General features: G+C 40.3%; 1 protein-coding gene across 1 annotated transcript in view; it reads right to left on the bottom strand.

Moving 5' to 3' along the window:
- Window positions 1-649: 649 nt before the first annotated feature.
- Window positions 650-21,090, bottom strand: part of tex264a (testis expressed 264, ER-phagy receptor a) — a 102,101-nt gene continuing 81,660 nt past the window's right edge. The window contains exons 3-4 of the mRNA XM_012863843.3: window positions 17,631-17,802; window positions 650-1,819 (exon numbers count right to left, since the gene is read on the bottom strand). Coding sequence (XP_012719297.2) covers window positions 1,467-1,819; window positions 17,631-17,802 — 525 coding nt within the window. The 3' untranslated portion in view covers window positions 650-1,466. The remainder of the gene's footprint in view (window positions 1,820-17,630; window positions 17,803-21,090) is intronic.

Below are 21,090 nucleotides of genomic sequence, written 5' to 3' on the forward strand. Positions count from 1 at the left end.
ACTGCAGAGTAATAAACTCAACTTACTATGTAATTACTAGGTACCTACAGTGTAATTAGTTGACTGTGAAAGAAAGGGATACCCAAGTCATATAGTTCCATCTTGTTAGAATATGTCACTTTACATTGTGCTTTCTAAGGTTCTTTAAATTAGCTTTATTAAACGCATTTGCTCCCTAAAGATAATCTTAAAACAGCTGAGATTTCTCTGTGTAAGTTTCACTAGTGAATCAGCATCAGTTGTGGTTCAGCTTCTGTTTTCCTATCTGAGGCCAAACAAAGCAGCAATAACAGCAATCATTTCATAGCGAAACCCTGAAAACCGTCAGCCTCCAAGAGCAAGCTTAATAACTTATGAGCAGCTCGCTCGCTCTCATAGGTGTCCTGTGAAAAAAAGAAAAAAATACTCTGCCACCCACACTCTGTTACATCTCCCGTAACTGTTGGGAAGCAGATAAATAAGAACTTCCTCAGACCGGAGACGAAATTATGCGCCTGTTGCAGTAGAAATCAAACCCCACTCTGGGAAGAAGCTGCGTGTCGGAGAGCTTGAAATCGAGAGCGTTCAAACGGGCAGCTGAGAAGAGAAAAAAATGCTGGCATCTCATTTTGTTGGCATGCGAGAGACACAAATTAATGACAATTGGTGGTCAAACTTTCCAGTTGAAATTTTTATTCAACACAGAGGGACACAAACATGGCAATACGTCTCTACATTTCCAGTACAATATCAACTTACAAAGAGGTTACAGCTAGGTTCTGATGAAGCAGGCGAATTCTGGCTACATAAGGAACAAAATAAACTGGGTGAAGAGTGGGTTAATAATCCAAGTATAGAAAGCCAACTTGCATTAAAAAGCAATTATCTGAGTACAGAGTGATGATAAAATATCCTGTACTCTCTTAAAGGAAAACGCTTACAGGGTTGAATTTCAAGTCTTATTCCTAGTGGAGATTTTAATAAGCTTTTTTTTTATTGCCTCAGATTTGAAAACTTATTTTGTTGAAATAAAAGAAAAATCTGGGTCTACAGCAGCAGCAGCAGTAGTTCATGTACTTTTTAAACCAATCGTCGTTTATTTCAGTTCTCTTAGGTTCAATGTTTAGGGAAAAAAAGTGACAGAAATATCTGTACAAACCTGGATCTGAAACCAGGAGTCACAAAAATATGCTGTTTGACCTTCACTGAAATCAGAATGGCGCATCATGAGCTGGTCAACCCACGGATGCTCTGTCCAGTCAGCATTCAAACACATAATCAGGGCTAACTTGTGAAATCTGTGATTACGTTAAAGAAAAAGTACAGGCTTCGTTAGAAGGTGCAGAAAAACGTGGTCTTGTTCAGGGCATGGACAGCTTTAGGTCAACCAACCACTTTATTTGACAGATAACCAACAACAGCACGGCTGAGAAACACTCTAGCTTGCCAGTCACATGGCTACGTCCCTTATATCTTCAGCATCCTTCCTACTCCTCTCCGTCTCCCAGGAGCCTCTGCTTAGCAACCAGTCCGACATCTTCTCCAGCTCCTTCTTCTTCTTCAGGGGTTTCTTTCTCCTTCCCGTCTTCCGTCTCTTGCCCTCCCTCCAGCTCCTCCTGGTCCATGTCAAGTTCTTCGAAGGACGAGCCGCTGCCCACAGAGTCGTTTGAACCTCTGTCGCTGTGCTCCATGTGCTTACTGTCTTCGTTTGAGTCCATTATGTCCCTCAGGGGCAGAGAGGAGGCCAGGGAGGCAGCCGTGGACGCTGCCAGGGATGTCTCCCTACTGTCCCATGGCACGCCGCCGCTTACTGAGCTGACATCGCTGTGGGAATCTGCGCCTGCAGCGATTTAAAAATTGAGAGGAACAAAAACGGGGACTGTGTTAGAAAGTCATTTGCATATCTGATAGGAACTAAAATGAGAAGAGGCAAGGTAAGGTAACTTCAGGTTGAAACAGGAAATTTGTGCCAATTTATCAAGCAGATGCAGGGATAAAATAAGTATGGACCTTTGGCCAAAGATAAAATGTCAACATGTTATATGAGGGAGTGGGAGTCTGATTGGCATGATTTTTGGACCAGATCATTTATATCTGACCAAAAATATGATCTGTGTAGCTATTAAATGCATTTAACAGCCTCTTTTTTTTAAATTAAGGATAAAAACAGATACTATTGGTGCTAGGAAACCTTTTCAAAAGCATTCATTGTCCTTGAATACATTTTGTCTCATAACAGACACAAGCTTAAAGGTACTGTGTTGAGATTATATGTGATATTTTATGATAGATTAGCATAGCATAGTGCATACCTGCAAATTAGAAGGACAAGAAAACAAGGTTTTCAAAATATCTTCAAACATAAATCTGAAAAGTGTGGAGTGCATTTGCATTTAGTACCCATTACAGTAATACCCCTTAAAAAAACAGTTCAACCAATAGTCTTCAAAGAGGAAGCGCGAGAAGCGTTGCATCATGCGGCTCAAAGGAGGGGTGCAGCTCCGCATTAGCTAGCGCATTAGCTAGCGCATTAGCTTATTTAGAGTGGGAGGTTTTCTCCTAGACTCTATTATGTTGCTCTCAGCCATCGAGGCATTTGAAATAAAGAAACAACGCTTAGCCTGGCAGGGGGGCGAGTAAAGCCTGGCGGCCTGTCAGGCGAGGCTTATTGTATGGTGGGAGAAACCCTGAAAGAGCAAGAAACATGGAAAACAAGTAAGGAACAAAGCTGTGGACAAGTCTGAACATCTCATCCATCACTCAAACACGAAAAGAGAACAAAACTGCAAATCTACAAAGACGTGATCGTCCACTTCAACTGAAAGACCGGGCAAGGAGTAAACTAGTCAGAGATGCAAGGCATGCACAAGACATGTAGGACATACAGCTAATATTTGGAAGAAGGTACTTTGGTTAACAAAAAGAACAAAATTGAAAATTCTGACTGAAATACAAACCAAATCGTGTGGCAGTAAGTAACACTGCACATCACCCACAATGGCATCATGCTACGGGTAATATTATCTTCAGCAGAGACGAGGAAAAGATGTAGAGTTGATGGGAAGATAGGGGGAGCTAAATAAAGGGCAATGGCAGACAAAGACCTGATAGAGGCAGCAAAAGACGCAAAACTGGGGTGGAGGTTCACCTTCCAGCAGGAGAACGACCACAAACATCCAGCCCCAGCTGAGATGGAAACCTAATAATGAGCTGGAAAGGCCCAGTCAAAGTCCAGGCTTAAGTCCCACTGAGAACCAGTGGCACAGCGGAGACATAACTCAGAAGACCTGGAGCCTGAACTGCAGCATGATGGTGCTTGACAAACTATTGACTGAAAACAAATGCATGCCACAATTTTTAGGTTTTGATTTGAAAAAAAAAAGAAGTCAAATATCAATTTCCTTCTGAAGTTTGTGGCTGTCACATGCAATGTGACACCATTTAAGGGGTATTGTATTGTTTTGCTTTTGTTGCAAGACACTGTAGCACAGAGAAAAGTAACCAACAAGTGGAGCTCAGAGAAAACAGAAGAGCGTATTAAAAGACAAAAAGTCCCAGATGACTCATTAACGTGTGTTTTACACTTCTTCAACCCTATTGCATATTTCATTCCGTGCAGCTGACTGCAAGCTATGCTTGTCTGCTGCGTGTTGCTTATCTGTAATCATAGAGAGCATCCATTTGCTTAATAGACGGAGATTTCCTCACAGACATGATCGGTTTGCTAATGCTTCCCTAAACTTTCCTGGCCTTTGATCCGTCTTTCACTGTGAGCCTATCATCATTCATTATCCTCAACTAAAAGGTCCTTTTTCATCTGAGGGATTGTTATCGCTGAAATGCGCACAGCTGGAAAACTGCGAAGGAGTTGATAGAATGGAGGATTAACAGGAAATTATAAATAATTTGTGTGCCACGAATCCTGGAGCGAGATGAACAGAGTTAAACTGACGAATGAAGAACAGGAGGCCTTTCTATTATTGCAAATGGAAGTAGAGTAGGTGTCAGCTCTGGGAAATGTAAGGAGCACATCATGCCGGCCACCTACACAACAAATATCCCTGAGTGATCACACCTCCAACGGTCTCTTTCAGTAGAGAGAGAGGAGGATGGGAAAAAAAACGGGAAAAAGTGAAGTTTCCATCACGTTGATAGATACCCGACCAAGCTGCGATTCAAATATGATTTTAATATTATTTTGTCTTTGCGGTCACAGTTGAGATATATCAGTTTTAACAAACCGTGCACTTGACCCTGCCTGCTATGTTTCTGCAGTCAGGTGACTTGTCGTTAGACGGGATTGGCTGGCACTGAAACGCGTCATCAGGGACAGAAACGCAATAAACACGGAGTCACCGAGACGCTCCCTGGGGTCGGCCATTTCTTTTCCATTTGTTTGAATCTCCACCAATTTAATTATCACGTCGGGCAGATGTGATCCCGCCTGCATGTGTGCATGTGAACTTCAAATATTCATAATATCGGCTGATTGGGTTGCAAGTTCAAACAAAGCCTGCTGGAGGGCTCCTGAGCGCAGAAGGAAAGGCGTAGTGGGAACGTGACTCTAGTTGGTGGTACTGGTTTAATTGTGATTTCAATCCTATTTGCATCAATGGTTCCGTTGAAACTTGTTTTATAATAATACACGCAATTTTTAAAAGTAAGTAATTTTATGGGTTTTAATTGCCCTTTTTAGGCTAATTTCTTTTGGACAGCTCCTCAGAGGAAAAGCCTCGTCTTACTGGACAACTACAACACTTTTAACAGCAGCATGCAGACCTTAAGATATGTGCCGTGGTGGCAGTCAGCGGAAGTCTTTTGGATAACATTTGCCTAAATTAGTTGCTAAATTGGGCCCAGTGGGATTATTAGCAGCGAATCAAGGTCTTGTTCTTCAAACTGAAACAGAGGAGAGGCATTTCTTAAAGGAGGTAATTAGGCCCAGAAACAGCTGAGACACGGTGAGAGCTTGTGGAGAATCCGAGTCTGAGTGGATGGGGAGACAAGTCCAACATGAGATGCATAAACAGAAATTAGGAACTGCTAAATTAGATGGATCATCTTGTTTATGAACACCGGCCTAGAGGAAGGAGCGTTTAGGGATTCCTGATTGAGGGATTTCTAGGTAAACCCTGTTTGTTTGAATCTGTTAATGTGTCCTGTGAGCTCTACCTGGCAGCATGGCTGCAAACTAATTAAAAAAAAAAACATGGTCTGGTTACTGTCAGCATAATAATGCAGGTTTTAAAAGGTTATGCCTTTAAAACCGCAAATATTTTTTTGCATCATACCATTACTGAGGTTTAAAACCCTTTTAATGAGATGCTGGCGAGGGCGTTCGAGTGTCTGGAGTTTCTGAGGCTGTGTGGAGCACGGACTAACAGAGCACCACCCCTCCCACACCTGCTGCTGTGTAGTATCGGCCGGCTTTTGCTGCCTTGCACCTTTTGCTTCTCCAATACGGTGAAATATTTTCTGTAGAAAAAACAGATATGGCTTTGAAACTAAAACTAGTGTTGACCATCGCTCTCATTTAGGTAAAGCTGTTCTAAAACTACAATCAACATGTCTGCTGAGCAGTTGAAAGGGAGCTTTACCCAAACAGAGAGATGAACTAATTAATTAGCAAATGTGCGCTTTGCTGTATAAAGGTCAGAACAACAAAACGACTATAGTATTCTGCATTATAAGCCATAGCAAATTTGAACAAAATTAAATGGGTTGCTGCATACACATACTTAAGTATGTGTATCAAAAGTCAAAATACACAATGCTTTTAAAAATATATATATATATATATATTATTACTGTCTTTAACAATATGATATATTCTTTTAGCAGCAGTCAGAATAATAGTAGCTTTTTTGTTTAGATACAAGGAATTAATTGTATGTTTTTGTCCTAAAAGTTTGTTGTAACATAAATACAAGCATACAGTGAGAACAAAAAAAAAAGCGCAAACAATATTGAAAAAGTTTTTATGTAAACTTTGTGCAGAGTTTCTATCCTTTCTGGCATCACTTATTTTTTCTTCCAGTTCCATTTACCTTTATTTATACCTACAGAAGATGCAGCAAGAAACCACTTAAAGCTCAACATCCAATTACTAAACAATCCCACCATGTCAGGCAAACTGTGAGAGGTAGTAATCATATTTTAAAGAAACAAATCTGGAGTCTATGGTGTCCTCCGCCCAAAGCCAAAGTACATATTGTGCAAGCTGAGTGTGACAATAATTTGTTATATCTGAATTCAGGCACTCAAACACATCATAGTCCTAAAGTCCTGAAGCACTGAAACAATAACACAAGAACCTCAAAATTGAACCTTTGTGTCAAGAAAATGCTGTTGCGTTAATAAAATATCAGTTCCATTTATAGAGGTAGCTCAGTGTAACATCAATGTGAGCTTTCAAACCACTAGAAGGTGTGGCAGAATCATCCGAGTGACAGCAGCCCTTCCAACGGCATGATGCATGTTTTATGTTTTATTCCTAACACAGTTAAACATTTTCTGAGCCCCACTCTTTCATCACCTTAACCAAAACTGCCACAGATGATCTTGGGATCAAAGCTCTTACAGAATTTGATGAAACATCAGCAGCATGGATGCTAGACAGGAAATTAAATCCAATCTGGACTTGCATGGAAATCTGCATTCGGCAAAAATGTATGTTTGCTATTAGAGCTGATGCGGTCATGATTTTGACATGATCGCATCAATTCCCTGCAGCTGCTGGGCAGTGCTGTACTGATTGGCCGCATGCAGATATGTGCTAGGGCTATTTATACTAATTACTACAATTTACAAACAGACATTGAATCTGTATGGCCCCAATTCAAATATTTAATAAACGTTTCCTAAAAACTTTCTTCAGTCTCATTACTGGTGTTTTTCCTGAAAGTCGATATTCTTTAGCACATAATGTTAATGCTAAAACATGGAACAAAACTTATCAAATAAATTCCACGGTTCTGTTTATTACTGGCTCTAAATGAACCACCTTCCACCAGCATAACAGCATTATTTATCATAAAATAGTATTTTCTTGGGTTTGGTTGTAAGTGCTTTTTTCTGGATGAATCAGCATTCAGAGGCAGTCTATAACGTGGACACTGGATAACAGAAGGCTGTCCCAGGTGGCGAAGTGGGATTTCCACAGCTGGCTTGTCAGGCTGAGCTTAGCTCTATTGATTGATCTGCCTCCCATTAAGAACGCTCAGTTGTGTCTGGGGCTTAAAACGCACTAACATTAAACCTGCACACACGTTTTCTGCTTCCTACAAAAGAGCGTCAATCTCTGACCTCGCATCCTTAACGGGATTTATACCTTAATTCAAAAGCCCCCAAAAAAAGACAAGTTTACTTACCGACTAAGCACCATGGTACCAAGCTAATTAAACCAGGTATTGATATTTTTGTCAAAGTGAGCAGGAGCCAAGTCCAGCTGGAAAATGAAATCAGCCGTTCCATAAAGCTTGTGACCATGAAGTGCTCTAAAATGTCCTGGCTGACAACTGTGCTAACTTTGGACCTGATAAAAGGCAATGGAGAGACACCAGCAAACAACGTTGATTCCCAAACCATCACTGACTGTGGAAACTTCACTCTGGACCTTTAAGCAACTCGTACCTCTCCAATCTTGATTCAGATTCTGGGACCTTGATTTTCAAAAAAATGTATAAAATTAAAAACCTACTTTTGTCTGAGAAGCACACTTTAGACCACTGAACAGTCCAGTGCTTTGTTCTCCTTAGTCCATGTGAGACATCTCTTGTGTTGTCACTGGTTTAGGAGTGGCTTAACACAAAGAATATAACAGTTTTAGCCCCTGTGTTGCATATGTCAGTGTGTGGCGCTTGGTAGCTGCAGTCCACGCTTTAGGAATCAGCTCCAAACTCTGAAATGAACTTTGCATCTCAGTGCTTTCTTATAGCTTGTGAGCCTTCTTCTATCAGATGTTTCTTCCACTCAACTTTCCACTACCATTCTCATGTACAGCACTCTGAACAACCAGCTTTTTAAGCGGTGACCTTTTGTGGCTTAAACCTGCTTAAATAAAGTTTGAACGAATGAAAACATCCTAAATAAAAACCGTAAAGTCCGCCCCACAATTACTTAAGTCATATTATAGTCTTAAAATAACATTTTTGTACAAATATTTTCATTAGCTATATAATCATCAAAATTGACAGAAGGAAACACTTGGAATATATCACTCTTTGTATTTAATCTATATACAATATGAATCAAAGGTTATAAATCCAATTACAGAAATAACTTCACTTTTTCTTAATTCAATTCAATTTTATTTATATAGCACCAATTGAAAACACGTCATCTCAAGGCAAATTTAATCAAATCATCCAGACAGATCGGTCAACAAGTTTCCTATCCAAGAAAACCTAGCATCTTGCATCAAGTCTTGACAAGCAGCATTCACTCCTCATAAAGAGCGTAGAGCCACAGGGAGAGTCGTCTGCATTGTTGATGGCTTTGCAGCAATCCCTCATACTGAGCAAGCATGAACCGACAGTGGAGAGGAAAACTCCCCTTTATAGGGAAGGAAAACCTCCAGCAGAACCAGGCTCAGTATGAACGGTCATCTGCCTGGACCGACTGGGGGTTACAGAAGACAGAGCCGAGACACAAAAGCAGACATTGATCCAGGAATCCTTCACTCAGTAGTGTGAGAAAAATAGGCCCTGATGTCCTCCAGTAGCCAAAGCCTATAGCAGCACAACTATAAAGGTAGCTCAGGGTAACATGAGCCACTCTAACTATAAGCTTTGTCAAAAAGGAACGTTTTAAGATTAGTCTTAAAAGTAGACGGGGTGTCTTCCTCACAGACTAAAGTGGGAGTTGGTTCTACAGGAGAGGAGCCTGATAGCTAAAGGATCTGCCTCCCATTCTACTTTTAGAGACTCTAGGAACCACCAGCAGACCTGCAATCTGAGAGCGAAGTGCTCTGTTAGGAACATTTTAATTTATTTAAATGCTCCTGTTTTGTACTATTGTGGTCAATTTATGAATAAATTGCACACATAGGGGTATGTTTTAATGTGTGAAATCATGCAAACTTTAAACATTCATAAAGCTAACTGAGAGGCAAAATGCTTAATGGGTGAAAAATTAATGTTTCAATATCCATTTCTTATAAATACAGCCACAGAAGGTTCCTTAAACTTAAAAAAACGTCATGATGAAATATATTATTCTTTAAGCTCCACCAAACATACAAAAGCCCCATATCACACCACATAACTCCATTTTCCCTTTATTGTCTGCTGGGAAGGCCAAGTTTTATCTACTATTTCATCCAGAATAACCTGAGATTTTTCTGTTGTATCATAACTGCTTGAATACTGCCCAGCACTAAAACGTATACATTTCTTGCTATTATGAAAAGATTGGATGTACTAACAGCATCTGTAGGACTTATTTTGGCTCTCCCCAGAGACACAGCTGCTCTATCATTTTCCTAAAGTGTCTCTTTTGGTTGCCTACTGTGTGTATTTTTATGCAGTAGAATATCAGAGCTGATGGGTTAGGAAAAAAAAAAAACTCATCGTGAAACACATTGTTCCACCACCAAAACAAAGACAGCCAAAGGGATGAAAGCCAGGGCTGAAACATCCTCCATGGCCCCATCCAGGAATCCAGAAAGGCTCTCTATATTGCAAACCACTAGAGTGACAAATATCACTGGACCAGAGAAGGTTACCTCTGGTTTGAGGTGGTCTCAAGGTGAAACACAGGATACACCTGGGAGTCTGGAGTAAGAAGACCACAGTGCTGGAGAATAAGGTTAAACAGCTTAAAAGCGTTTATTTCGGTTGATTTGCAACCGCTTGGCTTTAATCGGGACTTGGGTGGGAACCTTTATACAAAGGGAGATAAACAGTCTGTCCTGTGATAAAGAGGTAATAAAAAAAGACTATTAGCTGCAAAGCTGAGCACAAGTAGTGCTACTTAGTTTGGGCCCAGCAATGTAAAAGCAGCTGTTGCTCTCTACACCGTAACATTACTTTCTATTAGATATATACAGAACTGTATGGCTGAGCAAGTGAATGTGAAATTGTGAAAACGAAAAAGCAGCAAAAGCTCATATTTATCAAAAACAAAGTAGGAAAAAAAAACTATCCACTTGGCATCCCATGGCTTTCCTGCCACACTGACGTATGAGAGTTTGGATATTTGTCATAACAGTATTTTTGTCGAAAAATATATATTTGAAAGGTATTGGGCAAAATTATTTAATAAAACAATATTCCTTTAAGTGAAAGAGATTTTTTTTTTAAGTACAGAAAAATAATGGTTTATTCATTTTGGCCGCCCTTGAATGTGAAACCCATTTCGAACCAATTATAAAATTTTGTTTTACATTTACCCAAATTTTAAACTCTGCTGGAAAAATGTGTAGTTTAAATACATGGATTAAGAAACAAAACTAAGTTCTCAATTTGAGGATTGATCTGTTAACTATCCCAATAAAATTGTTTATCTAGCCACGTTTCTCTCACAGACATAGGTGCTGGCGAAGCATTTACTACAACTAACTGCATGTGCTCTTTTTCCTCCTCTAGACCAGGAAACTGGCTCAGAGCCAATTAGCTGTGTTTCTTTCTTAGATAAAGCCCCCTTTGGAAATAGAACTGCTATTACTTTTATAGAAAGTACTCCTGGTTCAGGGTCTCTGTGCTTTTCTGTGTCTCTGTCTTCTCAAACCCCCAGGTGTTCATGGCAGATGACTGGTCACACTGAGCCTGGTTCTGCTGAAGGTTTCTTCCTGTTACAGGGAAGTTTTCCTCTCCACTGTCGCTACATGCATGCTTGGTATGAGGGATTGCTGCAAAGTCAACAACACAATTCAAGCCACTGTCCACGGACAGTACATGCTCATCCAGGATTAGTGAACACTGTAATCTGCTGGGCTTACATTGTTAAAATCGGTCTGTATGATTTAATAAAACTGATTTTCTAAAGTGCCTTGAAATGACGTGTTGTGAATTGACACTAAATAAATAGACTGAATTCAAACTAATTATTGATAAATTCAAATTCTCCCATTTTAAGCCAAAATTCACTGAAACTATCTTACAATAAAACATATTTTCTCAATTCTAGATGGCACAAAAAACCTTAAAAACTGCTGTCTCTCATTTTACGTTATTCCATTACTCGTGTTACTAATTTCAAACCCAAATCCCTGGCTATTTCTATTTATGGCATACTCAAGCTGTAATATTCTTCCCTGTTTCAGTCTTCATTTATACAATGTTTTGTTTCTCTGCACAGCAAAACTTCTTCAATAAAATTCCCTGGGAGGCAAACTCTAGATTGAGTGCAATGCGGCTTGGAACATCTTTCAGTGTGGTTTCCAGTTCTTCTTCAGCGAAAAAAAACTTTACAGAAACAGCTGCTCTCCTGCTTCATAAAGTTAGCGCCTCGTTTTGACAGGCATCGATATTAAGCTGTTGCGCTAAGCTGCGCTCTTTGCTTTCCTCAGGTCTTTCCCATACACACAGTGCCGGGCTGTCTTGAGATCCGCAGCTGAGGGCAGAAACACACAGGGGAAGCTGCCGCGGGCCGCACACAGGGTAGCACTCTCACTGGTCTGGGATTATTGCTGAAAACCCTGATTTGTTCGATCAACAAAAACAATCTGCACAGCCTGTAATACCACTTCCAATGAAGACTCCATCCAACAGACTTGGTCATGCTGGCATGCCAACTGTGAACTCTAAACATATCAAATATAATAGCCAACAAATATAGTCCTTTCTGGATATTAGTTTTGCACAAATTAATGGTGAGCAACACCTGTCTCCCAGTGAAGCAATAAGTGCGCCATGTGGCATGTCAGCTGAAAAATTTACCAAATGGCCCATTTAGATCCACTAGTGAGATCTCTGGTTTTTAATGACAGCATTGCTCATTTGCATTATTTGCGTTTTATTTTCAATCCTTTCAGGTGTCTCCGACAGGTCGTCTCTGCCCTCCTCTTAGGATGAAAACTCTTTCCACTTGGCTTTGCAATCACTTCAGCCAGGGTCATCCCACCCCCCGAGAGGACTGCTTAGGAATGCAACCACGTATCTGTGTTTTTACGCTGTGCTTGTGTACATCTTTTGCAATCAGAGCTAGAGGATTAGCCGCTGCTGCGTGCTGTCCATAAAATGTGCAGAGATGTAAACTGATTCAGAAAGTTGAGCGATGTTTAAAAAGACGTACTGCGTTTTAAGCCAACATTTAAGACAGGTTTTGGGCATAACTTTGCAACCAGCATTGAGCAGATGAAATGCAAAGATGCTTTTGGCTCAGAGATTCAAGCCCCCAGGCTACAAGCAACTACTGCCTCCAAGATAGTATTAACATGCATCGGCTCAGCAGCATAACAGCAGCTTTGTGCAAAATAGTGTCTTTCAGTAATAATATTGTGCTAGATTTCTTTGTGTAAAAACGTTTTACACATATGTTTGCTTAACAAAGAATACTGACTATAAATGTTAAATCTGTGAATTTGAATGGAATGTTCTCTTTGAAATATAAAACACATTTTCTCATGTTTTTTTTTTTATTTGTTTGCTGTTGTTTTATTTGCGTTAGAGTTGCAGCACCCATCTCTTGAATTTAACGGAATATCCGTGAATAAGTTTTGACTCATAATATTCAGAGGCATCAATGCGTTTTAAAGACTTGCCAGAAAACAGCACATAAAGTAAACAACAGTCTAAGAAATAAGCACATGTCGGTATGAGAGAGTGCAGTTGATTGTGTGGGAATGTTTTATGAAATGATAAAATGTGTTTTACAAATGTGTTTTCACTTCCTTAGATGATTAAATATCCAAAAAGAAAATTACATGCTGAACCATTTTAAAATTTTTCCCATCAATGTTTCACTTGCTGAAGAAAAAAAGCAGTACCGAAACAAGTTTTCAGTTCAGGTGTGCTAAAAAAACAACAACAAAAAACTAAAAAAAAAATGTTCAAAGTAATTTGCATGCTTTCTGTTTCCACTGCTTTGGGGCTGCAGAATTGTTTTTCCAACCATCCTGATGATGTATGAAGAAGAAAACTGTACTACACCTCCAGTCCAGGCGATAATAAGAAATTGTTGGAGGATTCAGTCATGAGAACAAAAAGGACTGACAGCACCAGCTAAAAAAAAAAAAAGATAAGTAAAAACCTTTTATCCAGAATAACCAGCATTAACTAACAGTTTCCAGGAAGGAGGAGTTTCACAGCTGGAATACCTGTGATGTCAGAGGTTTAAAAAAAAGTGCTAGCAGAGCAGCAGATCCAAAGGACTGCATAGGGAGGACACACATATGAACATCTCCATCTCGCAGGCTGAGTAAAAGACTGCGTCTTTGAAAAAACCTTGGATCCAAAATCATTATAGCCTACCATCTAATTAACCGCTTACTGGCTGAAAATTAGACTAGCAACCTGAACCTGGCTAGCTCCGAGCTCCTGCAGTAAAGAATCGTAAAGAATTACAGATTCCCCAGGAGAGACGGTTTCCTAAAGCACGTTGAACAGAGCCAGTACACCTGTCCTTCACTTACACTGTCCTGAGAAGAGACAGCATTGAAAGCTCTGCACACCTGTCGCGTTGTCTACTGTTCATCAGAACAGCAATGCAGTATGTTGTGTCTGTGGAAAGCAAATAAGTTTAGGATAAAACTATTTCAGCATTGTTTATTTCATTGTGTTTTACACTGTGTCAGTACTAGACTGATACCAGGCCACTGAGTCTTGTTGCTACAAGGCTTACTTTGGGTTGTGCTTTTTAAGTTGCAACAAACTTTATTTAGCGTTTAAACGCTGACGGTTTAGTAACGGGAGCTTGCTGTGTTTTTTCTGTCCTTTCTCTTCAACTTGTCCCATAAAACTATAAAAAAATAAAAGCATGCTAAATTGCGCCTCCATTACACAGGGTAAAGCTAAAAGCTAACATCTTTGTTAGCTGAACCCAAATCTTCATTTGCCATCTTGTGAGTCTATAAACGTATCTTGGTAGTTTTAACTTTCATAGCTATTCAAATCATTCACTGTGGGCTCAGCAATGCAACATTAAGAATCAATTTCAAGTTTAAACAAACTATTCTTAAAACATTATCTTATGTAAATAATGTTTGTCTCTCTTCTGTTTACATTGTGAATTAAATAACTCGGGTGAAGTTGTATCAAAATACGCTAAGGGCTTTCAAAATCCTGTGTAATGGCTAAAAGTATCTGCAATGAATAACGGATTAATTTTCAAGTCTTGATTCACTGATTCTAAACTGGATTTAGGTCCTGGACTTTGCTTGGCATTCTAACGCATGGATTTGCTGAGACCTAAATCATCCAATTGTAGCTCTCTTAGTATGTTAGGGGTCTTTGTCCTGCTAGAAGTTGAACCTCCCATCAAGTCTCAAGTCTTTTGCAGCCTCCAACGTATTTTTTTAAAATTATAATTTCCTTCTGTATGTACCTCCATCCATCTCCCCATCACCTCTGACCAGTATATCCTGTCCCAGGTGAAGAAAAGGCTGTCCATCACCATGTTTCACTGTGGGGTTGTGGATGATGTGCAATCATCTTCTTCCACAGGTCCGCTGTGTCTCCTACATAGCTTTAAATGTTACCCTCCATGCCTGCTGGAGATCTATTGAACTATTGAAAATGCGCTGTCGTACTGCTTAACAGCTTAGTTTACCCCGTCCACAGCAGCTGACCAGGAAGCCCTACAGCGGGGAGAGACTACAGCAGAAACGATCATCGGTTGCTCCCTGGCCACCCTGTAACTTCTCTCCCATTGCCTATTTATTCGAAAAACCAACAAAATTATTCAGGATTCCTCCTACTCCACACACCGTTTGTTCTCCTTACTTCCCTCAGGGAAACAGTTCAGAAGATTGAGGAGAAAAAGAAAAAGACTGGAAAACAGCTTCTACCCTTGGGCCAAAAGAACTGTTAACTCCTCTTTTTACAACTTGTCACTTTCTCTGCATCTTTCTTAATGTTACCTTCAGCCGGGGCCGTCTCTTGGGCTGTGCGAACTGTGCAACCACACAGGGCCTTGCACCTGTAATTTTTTATCTTCATTTTTTTTTTAAATAAATGCATTTGTTATAAATGATTGTGTCTGTTTCTGTCAAGGAGACATAAAAAAAAAAAGTAAACGAAAACCTGACAAATTTAGCGGGGGTTTTATTGTTGCTATCATTGATACATCAATGACTGCTGTCATTACGCCTCCCTGAGGAAGGAAGAGTGGGGAGACAACATGTCAGCTGCAAGAGAACTTGACTGATTTTAGAAGCACGAATCTAGTTCTGAGGAAAAGCGAAAAAAAAGAAAAAAGGGGCAATTCAATAGGTCACTACGGGGAACGCTGGATACATTTATCAACACTTCCATAGGAGCGGCGGCTGAGCAGATATCCATAGCACGTCTGAATATGCACTGCGGTAAATATGCTAATGTAATGAAACCAACTTCCTTTGCCGACACGGCAGCAGAGCCAGGCGAGGACCCAACAACAGAAGCACTGGAGCGTGGACACACAGGAGCTCGATGAGGTCTGAGGTGAGGGAAAAAAATGTAGCTGGACTTCGACAAATATTTCATGATGAGGTTAGAGTGACCAGATGCCCCGATTTGTGCTGGACTGTGTCGCATTTTTCATAGTCCCGTCCCGCAAACTGAAACAATGCCCCGCATTTGACTGGGTCAGATTCGGAAAAGTGAAAAACTTACTGGACATGCGCTTTTCTGAAATAAAGAAGTCAGAGCTGCGGTTATCGTCAATGAGAGCTGGGTCAGCTGTCAATTAATAGCAGCGTCTCACCTCATGAGCAGCTACGCGCCAGGACGCTCGTAAAATAAACCTAAAAAATGATTTTGATGCATACACAGAACTACGTCAAAGGAAAGAAAATGCTGCTACAAAGACTGGGGGATGGTTTCTAAATGGGTGAGGCCAAAGTTATTTTTAGGTTTCACGTGGAGAAGAGCGCAATGTAAAGCAACACTGTAGAAGCGAGCCACACGAGAAAAACACAGCTGAAAAATTTTTTACTCAAAGCCAATAATACTTGCCAGACACACAATGTTCAGAAGCCCTTAAACAATATTCTCCTTTGCGCAAAAGTTTAATAACGTGCTTCTAATAAGCTTTAAAAAGTGTTAATTGTTAAAAGCAGGCAACTTTTTTTCTGATAGAACAATTTTAATAAACTTCTTTAAAGCTTAATATCCCATCCATCCATGTTTTATCTATTAATCTATCTAGAGTAGGATTAAGGTAATATGTGATCAGTACGCAACCATATCCACGGGTAGGGCCTTGCACCATACCTGCCACGGCCCTGCCTTTTCAACAGAGGCTTTCTTCTTGTCATGCTTCTATATCAACCAGATGTTTGGACTGCACGACTAACAGCTGTTATGTCGACAGATTCTGCCGACCAAGGCTTTGGATCTTGGCCAAAGTAACCATAGGATTTTTGGCTGCATCTCCTGGCTTGAGCTGTCAGCTAATGCGGTCGACCATGTTTTGGTAGCGTTGCAGTTGTGTTATACTCTTTTCATTTTTAGATGATGAATTTAGCAGAGTGCTGTTAGATGTTCAAACAATAAAGTCTTATCTATTTATCTAAGCTGCTTTAAACATCCCCATGAAATGCTGTAATGACTGAGAAAAAATCACATATGCACCTTTTATTGTGAGATTATTGGGCAGTATCAGTGCAAAGGAGACTGAACACAAATGCATTCCACACTTTTCAGATGTCTAAGAAAAAAAAAATTTGAAACCCCAGCTGCTTTGTTTTGGTCTGTCAAATGAAACCCCAACAAAATACAGTGAGGTTAGTTGATGTGACGTTGAAAAATATGAAAAGATTCAAGGAGTATGAATACTTTTGGACCTGTAAAGCTGTGGATAGGATTTGCCCCCAGTTCAACATAAATTCAACGGCTTTACTGCAGTCAGACTGGTTTTATTTGTCTCCAGAATGGACTTTAACCCCATCTCAGTAGCTGGCTGTCACTTTATTTCAGTTTAATGCCGACTCTTCCCGTCCACCTCCTTTCACTTTCTCCCAAAATATTTTCTTTCTTTTGTTATCTGTGAATTAGAAAAATCAATACTTCCGTAAGGTGAGCCCTCAAGTCGAGCGTGAGAGCGTGCCAGAGAGGACATTGCATGTTGAGACGCATAGCTGCAATGACAGACCAATTATAGACTCATGTCACCTGCTCCCAGTGATCAGGGGCTGAGCTTGAGTCAAAGTGGTGCCAGACAAAACGTAAGTTGGCGCATCATTCGTCTTTGTTTGCTTCTTAAGGGAAGCAGAAATCTGTTTCAGTTTCGGAGTTTGAAAGAATAGGTCATTCCGGGTCTCAGTTATGGGTGGGTTTGGGTGTTGTCACACGCTCTGACAAACACCTGTGAAAAAGTTAAACCACTGGAGGTCAGCAAAAACAAGATTTTTACAGTGAGCTAAGTCACTCTTTCATCCTTTACCCATCACTTTCAAAACTTCTTACAGTCAGGCACAAAAAGCCTTTTTTTCCCTGAAAAACATTTGCTTGAGGCCATAAGCCTTTCCCTGTACAATAACTGACACTATCTGACAATGTCTGACGGCTTACCTGTAATGTCAGTTCCTCTGTCCTCATCAGAGTCCTCGTCTTTCACTTCTGCTTTTGGCTCCTCTGTCATTTCTGGCACAAAGAAGTCCGTCTGATGAGACAGTGGAACCATGTAGTTGATGACATCTGAGTGATAGATCTCAAGATATGGGAAGCCACTTAGTTTCCTCTCCTAAACAAAGGCAAAAAGGGGGGGGGGGGAGACAAAACAAGAGATGAGATGTATGACACTATATCAGTATCAGCACACGGATTCTCTGAATCAATTTTATTCATTTTAAAACCGTGATGACAAGAACATCCCTGATTATTAGGTGGGATTTGCAAAGTTTTTGTGCAACAAATGCAGACATGTCTGTATGATTAAAAAAGAAATTGCATTCAGTATGAATTCTGAAAAAAGGGTTGAGGTGTAGAAATGATTGACAGCGCACAGATCATTAGCTCAAAGGAGTGCCTCAAGTTTGCAAAACCATGGCAGAAATACAGCCATGAAGAAAGACGGAGCATCCTTTCTTCTACTTCGAAGGTTTTATTAATCAGGACATAACAGGAATCAGCTCTCACTAAGTCAAAATACAAAACCTGCATGGGAAATATAACCCAACCCTCATGGGTTCCACATTAAATAACCCAACCCTCATGGGTTCCACATTAAATATGCTGATAAAGATGCAAGTATTTCATTGACCATCAAGAACTGTGAAAAGGTGTCAACAGTAAAACAAAAGTTTTCTGATCAGGAACAGATAGCGATGTATAAACAATGTCAAAGAGCAAGATACCAGCAAAGATCTGAGAGAGGTAATAATTAGTAGCTGCCCGCCACTGTGGGATGTTTCTAAGAAAGTTTCCACATTCAAGCATTCTGCAAAGAGAAAATGTATTCACTGCAAAGTATTCAACTCAATTATTAAAATTTTCCAAGAGTGGGAAACCTAGAAAGTTCAACACGAGGTCAAACAATGCAACGCTGGAAAAAAAGGAAGCTACATCTTGGACTTTACAGAAGGTGTTATAACAAATGAGCAAGTAAGGGTCAGTTGTAAAGTCACTTTCACATTGTTTTTGATCTTTCTATAGGCTGGCACACCTAGAAGTGCTTTTTACATGGGCCCAGATGTAAAGAAATGTATTTTATTAAACATCAAGCTCTCTCAGCTTTCCAAGGTATGTGAATTGTTTATGACGTGTCCCCTTTACACAATCTGGATGTGAATTGATCAAAAATTTACAGTCTGCAACATTGTGCAGCCAAGATGGGGTTTTATCTTTATCCAGAGTGCCAGTCAGTCAATCTTGAGCCGAATGTTCAAAGCTCGATACAGTCTTGTTGAGTTGTATGTTATCTATACAGATTTTGGGGGAAAAATGGTCCTACATAATCATTTTATGCCATTATATTGTTCAAAAGGTATTAAAGAGAAGTGAGCTACCTGATGAGCAATAAACGGACACCTGCAAAAATCAGGATAATCTGTGCTATGATCGCTAAAGAACAGATTCCTCATTTAATGGGAGACAAAGACAGAGAATAAATGCCAAAAAAAAGCCTTGACAATTGATTCATTGTTCAATGCGTTTACACCTCTTCTGCTAAAAGGACAAAGGATGATGATGTAGTTTTGCCTGCCTTTCATCTTTAATGGAGATTTCTCTCTGCGGCGCCACTGGAAGTACAGACGAATATGGTTGCAGGTTACACCATGGCTCCATTTGTATTTAAATCCACATGCCAGCAAAAGGACGGCTGTTCAACCAGCCATCATTAAAGTGTGATTTTTTTTTTTTTTTATTCTATTAACTGTGGTTATTCTGTGCGCTTATAAGTGGTCATCATCTTCCTTCAGTAGACACTAGGTGGTATGGTGATCTCAATATCTTAAAAAAAAAAGTAATGCAGAACTGAGGCAAAAGAGGCAAAGCAGATTAGGTTACATTTTAACTTCATTGGTCCATTTACATGCATTTTTTCAAACAATTATATAAATCAGTTATCTTTTCAATAATCTATCTAATGTTTTCTGATGCGGAGTAAGCACGTTTACCTAATTACCAAATTTACCTCCTTTAACTCCAGTACAACTCATGATGGCGGAGCGATGGGAGGGATGTTTCTGATGCCCTACGTGTTATTCGCCCCCCCCCCCCCCCCCCCCCAACACTTACACTTCCTCCTGAGTCAGTCAAAAGCGTCCTCTCTCTGCCTCTTCAGCCAGATCTTTAATGGCTTTCGGATACCCTGCTTTTGTGCATCCCATGTCTTGGCTCATGCAAACAGTTTAGGCCCCGACGAAGCCTCTACATCCCACTTCAACTAGGAACATGATGGCTATATACAGCCTGCTTCTGCTGCCAGGTCTTTGTACTTGGAACACTTCACTTCCTTGCCACCTCCATCCCCTCATCTCACGGGGCCGTGAGCTCCGCTAGCAAGATGGTCCTACGTAGCTCGAACCACATGATTAGGTCTGGCTGGAGTGATTGTGTCTACTGTCCCCCTTGGAAATTGGGGCCGTTTCCTGAGGTCAACCCTCATGGTGTTTCATGGTCCATGAAAGGAGTCTCGATGTTCCTCTTTGGTGAGGGAAATTGATGTTCTCTCCGGTCTTTACAAACAGGATAGGAAGTCTCACTGGTCGATCTATTCTTAGCCTCTGTCTGCATGACTCTCTCAGCTTTTCAATGAAGATTTTTTATGTCAGGTTACTTTGTATTAAATGAATGTACAAACTTCAGTTGTTGCCATGGCTTGTGCGACTACTGGGCTTATTCTCTGCAGTTCTGTGTAAAAGAAAGACTAAAAGCAGCCACATAGCTCAATTTCCTGTAGGTCAAGTTGGTCTTGGTGGATTGATTGTTTTTAATCTACTCTTTGCACAGAAATTTCTACAACACGATATGAATCACCTGGCTGCTGCTGTACCAGCCTGAAGCTCTGAGTCTGCCAATGCAAATCAGCACTGATCTCCTTGAGCTTAGTTAGATAATGAGCAGGAAGCTGAGACAAAAGCAGTCTGGTATACTGCAGCAGACACACACACACACACGAAAACAGCATCACTGGCAAGATTTACTTTATTAAAACAGTAACGTCTTATAATCACAATCTATAACATAAAGATAGACTGAATTAAATGGACTGAATTTATATAATGCTTTTCCAGTCACACTGTCCACTCAAAGCGCTTTACACTAGAGCCAAATTCACCCAGTTGTGCACAGACATGCAGATGGGTGGGCTGACTTGGGGTTAAATGCCAAAATGTGACAGGAATAAACTGTATTCAAACCAAAATTTTCCCACTGAGCCACAGTCCCCCACAATATATAACACAATAAAGTTTCAATATGTGTCTATAATTAAAAACCCCTACAGCAGCACAGTCTGTCGATTTTCCATTTAGTTATTTCGCTGATGATCACTAATAATTAATGATTTCTGAGATAGGAGCTCAAC

Source organism: Fundulus heteroclitus, chromosome 20 (assembly GCF_011125445.2).
Source record: "Fundulus heteroclitus isolate FHET01 chromosome 20, MU-UCD_Fhet_4.1, whole genome shotgun sequence".
Classification (NCBI taxonomy): domain Eukaryota; kingdom Metazoa; phylum Chordata; class Actinopteri; order Cyprinodontiformes; family Fundulidae; genus Fundulus; species Fundulus heteroclitus.